Raw genomic sequence first — 6,852 nt, 5'->3', positions numbered from 1 at the left:
AGCTCCGATCGCGAGATCTGACGCATCACATTCCACTTGGAAAGGTTCATCGCCATAAATACAACTTAGACAGGCTCGTAATAAGTCACCTTTCAATTTACTGATGGCTTCAAGCTGAAGACCAATCAACGGAAATTCGCAATTTTGACATAGTGGTTTGATTTTACTGGAGAAAGAGGGAATCCACTTTGAATAGTATGCCAAAATTCCCATGAAGCGTTTCAAACTGCGATTATCGTTAGGAACTGGCATTTCAAGTAATGGTTTCAGATGTTCAGGATCTGGCTGAATTCGATTATGTGATATCAAATGTCCAAGTAACGAAAGTTTTGAAACAGAGAACAGACATTTATCACGATTGAGTGTTAATTGGCAATTCGTCGCAGCCAACATGAAAGCATGAAGCCTCTCATCATGCTCTTTTTGATTTTCTCCGTAAATCGTGACGTTATCAAGATAAGCAACGGTACCTTTTAGGTCGTGTTCAGCAATGAAATTGTCAATGAAACGCTGAAACGCAGCTACACCATTGGTTATTCCGAAGGGCAAACGGCAAAATTGATACAATGATCCATCAGCTTCAAAAGCAGTATATGGCCTATCGGATACAGATAGTGGCACCTGGTGGTAAGCAGACTTTAGATCAATAGTGCTATATACCATCCCTTTCGCCACTTCATTCACTATATTCTCTATTTTTGGCAACGGGTACGCATCAAGAGGAGTAAACCTATTGATTGTTTGTGAATAATCGATTACCAACCTCTTCTTTCGATATAGGGACTTGAGCACATCAATGGCCGCTGTGAAGGTGTCCAGATGTTCGATTAATGCATAGACGTCAGGAGATACATACCCTGTAAGGATCGCCAATTTATCGAGAACCAAGGCGGGAGGGTTTTCGTCGGAGTTAGACGGAGCCTGCGTCGTCGAAGCCTCAACTGCATTGATGAAATTGTTGAGCATCTTTTCCCAGTGATTGAAGACCTTTAGCGAATCTTGAGCACTTGGAAGGATTTCAAGTATTGGCACTCGGATGTACTTCTCTTGAGAACCAGCCATGATCTCCGGTTTTAGTCAATAAAATTGCCGTGACCTTTCGAGAAAAAACCCTCTTGATATACACACGGTTTTCTAGGCTTTTATTGACTAAAAGTGTAGACTAAGCTACAAAGAATAGAAACGTTTAAATACAAGTAAATCAGGAAACACATGCTACTCTCGAAACGCCCTAAACCAGAATGATCAACGAACTGAAGGACAAACAGACGAAATAATTACGAAAGGAAATGACGCAAAGATAGACACCTAGTGGATGCATAAATCACCACAGCTGTTGAGTTTAAGGCCACATTTATCACAGGAATTTTCTCGGAAGCCAAGATCGCTCCTTGAATCAAAGTTGTGGAAAGCAACGGAATTTCGCCAATTCCTATATACTGGTCCAGTATGTCTCAAGGGAATTTTGAAAAAGAAAATATATAGAAATTTCCTGCTTTTGTCGGTTTGCATTCGGTGCTTACTACATGACAACGCGCATGGTTTGGACTATGACTACATCGAGTGCCTTCTAAAGATTTTTGTTCAAGAATTTTCCTGCATATATGGAAAGGAGTCATTGGTTTATAACGTTCACAGCGTAATCCATCTTGTTGCCGATGCGAAGCGCTATGGGTCATTACAAAACATATCCTGCTTTCCTTTTGAATCCATGCTTGGAAAGTTGAAGGGCTTGGTTCGGAGCTCGCGCAATCCAATTGCCCAAATTCTTCGTCGAATTAATGAGAAAGAAAACTCTGAGAGGGATAGTGGGCCTGGGCATGATGAAGCATTGACTCCTCAGTTTTGTCAAGAGTACTATTCTGGACCCAGATCGGAGGGCCATAGACAATTCCGTCGGTTTCGATCTGATGCTCTGTCCTTTTCCTTGAATGAAGGGGACAATTGTGTGAATATTCATAACAAAATATGTATGATTCAGAATATTTGTAAAATTCCTCCGGAGGCTCCAGTGGTTTAGTAGTATATCAAATATTTCGACATTCTGAGAAATTCTTCGACCGTCCGTTTGATTCGACCTTGATTGGGATTAAACGGGTAAACCGTTTATCGTCAAATCTGCATACCGCGAGTATAACAGATATCAGTCACAAGCTGGTAGTCTTGCCTGATGCGAATGATGTCAATGATGCGTACGTGGTTTTCCCTTTGATTCATCAATCCATATGATATGTGTGCGCTAAAAGTATTTAAAAAATCGGATCTTCAGTTATAGGCCCAACGCCTAATCATTTCTTGCCACGTGGTAGTGTCGTACCCACCTCACATATAGGTTTTCCCTGTGACAGTATTGAGAACATGCATCTTGTTGTTTTTGACAGATCCATAATCGTAATGTCGAAGAAAGTATATTGTGTGGTTGAATTCCTAGACAGCAAGGACAAGGTGTCGGCAGCTGTCGTGCCAAAGACATGGCTTGGAAAAAATGGCCGATGCTCCTGGCCCTCGAAAATGTCATCTAACAAAATTGACAAGTTGCTGAAAAAGTTCAGAGATCCTGAAAAAACCTGGGCATTGCACGCCGTTAAAATTTTGGCCGAAACTAGTATGTTTCGTACGCGTATTGGATTGACCTATCCTTGCGTATACTGTATTACATTTTCTAGATGACTATGCAGAGGCAAACAAGAAATTGCAAAGATCTCTGAGGCAGACGGATTGCGAGCTTTCGGAATCTGCTGGAGCACTTCCAGCTAAACGGAAGTAAAGCAAAATACTCTTAAAAGTCTTCTCTATGGAATGGAACTTCAAAATATGACTAATGATAACACAGGTCTACAAATTTCAAACAAACCAAAAAATGGTGGTGATAAGTCTTTCTCCTTTTTTCGACTTTTGAAAATATATGTCGACGCAGCGCTTTCAGATGGTGGCAGTTTTCATCTTTAGACATCGGTAATGGTCAAAAAATTGCGTTATATAACTCCATACTTCACTTATTTCCCACCGTTATCTTGGTATGTCTGCCCTGCATACTTAGTCGGTCAATATCCCATTTTTGTTTCAGAGTGATCCCTTCTCGGAAGAGAAGATTGATAGAAGAGACAAGCAGTGACACCGATGATGATGATAGCCCGATCATATGTCCACCACCTGTGTGGCGACCAAATAATTCTAAGAAGTCAGGTACAGATCAAATCAATTATCCCATTTCTGATTCGGTAACTTGATGGCTAGCACAATGCTTTATCATTTTTCAGCAAAAAAGTATTGCTACTTGGAGGGGCAACATAGTCAGTCTGTCCTTTCCCTCGGTGACAGGGAAGATGATCATAGTGAGGAAGTACCCGCATCATTCACCAAGTCTCGCTGTTCGGACAGGCAATACAATGAACCTGATCGGTTCCTCGACAACACTGATATTGATAATGGTGAAGAAGTGCCCTCCTCAGTTATATCCTCAACAATCAATACAATCCTGGTGTGTGTTGTCTTGATACTCAGCAGATGCATAATATTTAAAAATATTATTTTATGTTACAGTTATATCGGCTGAATCGAAAACCATGGGTCGCAGATTGGTGAATCTTCAATCTGACGTCAATCGAATGTCGCGTAGCATCCAGAGAATAGAACATTTCATGGAGCTGATTCTGCCATACTTCAACGCGTCTATGACATCAGAACTGCCTTCAGTGTTTCCAATACAAGACGGTGAAAAACTACAGAATTTGGATCAGCTTTTTGCAAGTGAGCCGGGAGTTTTTGAACGGATGGTAAACTTTTGCTTTTGCAAACAAAGATCCGTACTAACTCGTACGTTCGTACAGGTGAAGACTATGGCTAATATTGGTGGCGATACTTCCGATGACTTCATGAGACGGGTAATGCCGAGATTATTGAAGAACGAATTCGCAAATCGCTGTAGCGTTTTCGGACGAAATGATAAATTTAAGCTGAAGAACACAATGATTTTTAAAGGCGTTTTTGGTAATACCCGAGTAATTTTTATGTCTTTTAATCGGTTATGAATTGATTTACCTTCGACAGCTGCAGTCAAGATGAACATCAACACAAAAGATTGCACCGAAAAAGATATTGAACGTGCCATGCGAAAGTGGATCACCAATTCAAGAGATCGTGCCGGTGGTTCAAGATTCATGACACAGAAGAATTCATACCCAGGAGCGACACAGGATTGCAATCGTCTTCAACCAGAAATAGAAAAAAGCAACGCAGAATGATATCAATCATTTCATAGAATTGAGCACTCATCTGGCCGCTTCGGTGCTAGGACATACTGACAGTGGTGGTCAGTAACAAGTATTTTTACTCTTTCGAAACGACGGATTATGTGTACTTGATTCGATTATCAATTTTTTTGATATTTCTACTTGAACAGTTATTCATAGTGGTTGCAAAGTTTCAAGGAGTTTTGGTATACGTTCACACCAATTCTAGGTGTTGAATGACCACTTATAGTGTGTGTCAAATCAGCATAAACATGTCAAATAGCTATAGCAGTACTTCTTGAATGTATTTTCAAGTATTGTACCAGTCAATTTATGGTGTCACTAGTCATTTTTGTTTAGTCGCTCGCGAAGAAACATCTTGTGATTTGAAAATCTGCGCCACCTCTGAGGGAGTATGAACGATTGAACATGATCGCTGTTGAAAAATGACTTTTTTTTAACAATTTCACTGGCTACTCGATAAAATTGTTAGGTTGGCTAAGAAACTCTCAACATCATATACGGCTCCATTTAAAACAGTGGAACTGGAAGCGTAGTTACTGCGTTACAAAAATTTGAATGCAAATAAAATAATTGGTATCTATGGTGACCACCTAACAGTTTCATAAAGCAGACAGAATAATTGGAAAGAAATATTATTTAGATATTATATAATCAATCCAAAACTTTCCCCTGTAGCAATGCGATTACAGGTAGGAATTGAACCAAATTTGGTATGCAGCCAACTAACAATTTATCAAGTAGCCATTGAAATTTGTAAAAGAATTAATAAACAGCCCTGTCAAACTTGTGCACCACTGCTAGTCTATTGTATATTTGTACATTTTCGTTTGTTTTGTTTATTATTTGCAATGTGTGAATGAATTTACCAGACAGACTTGGACAACTAAAACATTTTCAGCTTTTCCAGATTAGATTAGAATTAGTCCTACAGTTTTTTTCCAAACCACATTAAAATTTGAATACTGGCATGTCGCTCCAAATTATATTCGATTGCTATAGTTGTCCAAGTCTGGTTTCAGATAACTGTGCAAGCCTGTCATCTTCGTTTGCTTGCAATATGCCAATTTTGGTATTTTCGTTTGTAGTTCGTTTGCAATATACCAATGTTCCAGGTAACTGTGTGAGCCTTTTTATTATTAATATGGGTTCCCTGGTATGTAAGTGATAGATGATGGTTCATATGATATGATTAGATCAGTTACGACTGTAGTGGGTGGATTGAGGTCTAAGCGTGGGATCCCCACATAAATGAATGGGTAACCCACATGGTGCCACAGAAAATACCTCTGTAATATGGGGCCAAAAAGGTACGGGTAATGATTGGTTTCCCCACTTGGTAACCGCACCTCGTCCCATTTTGATACCTTCCGGTACCCAAGTAGTCGTGCTACCTGGGTCAGCACCCATCATCGCATCGCAGATCTGCATTCAGGTCGCGTTCGCGTGCATGGCCAGGAACGTCTGTAGTGGTTCCCAGCGTTGTCGATATCACCCACAAGCAATGTTCCCTCTAAGCTGCGCACGTGCGCAAATGCGCAGTGCTGAAACGGTCTCTGCGCACAGAAAATCTAAGCTGCGCACAAAAAATCCGAAGTGATGATTTTTTTTAATCGTTGCGCAATGTTCTTCAAGGGACCGCGCAAGCGAGCAGACTCGTGAAAAATTAGAGGGGACATTGCCAGGGTAAAATAGTGTTGTCGCCGAAGTCTAAAACCGAGGTACAAGTGCGGCCCGTAAAGGTAAATATTGCGCTCTGTGAAGAACTCATAATTTGCAATGACGTGCACCTCACGAACGAGATTTTTCTTTTATTATGGTCTCGTACGCGTGAGCGATACTGATATCATTTCAATAGCGCAATCTTTTCTGGGAACGGCGAAACAACATGGTTTAACAAAGTTATAAATAACAATGGGCTAGCTCGAAGTTTATCTGTGAGAAACTAACGAATCGTCTTCTTCGCGTGGCATGAACATTACGAAAGATTTATTGCACCATTACATGCCGCGAATTTTCGAAGTCATATCAATTCCATCAGGCAAATCTGATCACGTATGACGGTGAGATAGGACGATGGGCAGAATATGCAAGTACAAGCACCAATACTGTTGAAAAAATCCATCTCCTTGCAAACGTTGAACGGGAAATGCTACCACTGTGCACTGTATAGGGCAGGGGTGGGCAAACTTTTGAGCTTGCGGGCCGCATTCAATATGTGAATCCATTTGCGGGCCGCACTATATAAAATTGGGATTATAAACCAAAACACAATATTGGAATTCGATTATATAGGGAAGACATGTAGATAATATATAGGCTTATTTAAAACAAACCAAACATTGCTTTGATGATACCGTACACGCGTCAGAAACGGTGGCGAGATTTTATAGGCTGGTCGACTTCAATTACCAATTTGTCAAAACTGTAGTGATGAAAGTCGGTTGTCCCGATTCTTAGAACAGGATGGAAATTTAAATCTGTGAGCACCGATCTGTTCATAGATTTACTAATCCTACTTTTGGTTCAGTTCCAGGACACACAATGCTGACAGCATCATAACCATGTTAGCTTCAAACCATGCGCTTCTACTATGTGT

The 6,852-nt window shown here is 40.5% G+C and overlaps 1 protein-coding gene across 1 annotated transcript; it reads left to right on the top strand.

Moving 5' to 3' along the window:
* The first annotated feature begins 3,471 nt into the window (after positions 1-3,471).
* On the top strand, positions 3,472-5,334 carry LOC145436356 (uncharacterized). Its single transcript, XM_080313702.1, has 3 exons — positions 3,472-3,776; positions 3,831-3,990; positions 4,051-5,334. The coding sequence occupies exons 1-3, from the start codon at positions 3,567-3,569 to the stop codon at positions 4,242-4,244; spliced, it is 564 nt and encodes a 187-aa protein (XP_080169828.1). The 5' UTR covers positions 3,472-3,566; the 3' UTR covers positions 4,245-5,334.
* Positions 5,335-6,852: the final 1,518 nt, after the last annotated feature.

Source organism: Botryllus schlosseri, chromosome 3 (assembly GCF_051294905.1).
Source record: "Botryllus schlosseri isolate E-star chromosome 3, Bs_hap1, whole genome shotgun sequence".
Lineage (NCBI taxonomy): Eukaryota > Metazoa > Chordata > Ascidiacea > Stolidobranchia > Styelidae > Botryllus > Botryllus schlosseri.
The sequence above is the reverse complement of the archived record's forward strand: the minus strand, read 5'-3'. Positions and strand labels throughout refer to the sequence as shown.

What these genes read in the sequence shown, in the direction of transcription:
- LOC145436356 (XM_080313702.1), top strand. Translation starts at nt 3,567, where the DNA reads ATGGGTCGCAGATTGGTGAATCTTCAATCTGACGTCAATCGAATGTCG. An exon ending in CGGGAGTTTTTGAACGGATG is followed by an intron (nt 3,777 to 3,830) that starts GTAAACTTTTGC and finishes ACGTTCGTACAG; the next exon opens with GTGAAGACTATGGCTAATAT. An exon ending in GATTTTTAAAGGCGTTTTTG is followed by an intron (nt 3,991 to 4,050) that starts GTAATACCCGAG and finishes TACCTTCGACAG; the next exon opens with CTGCAGTCAAGATGAACATC.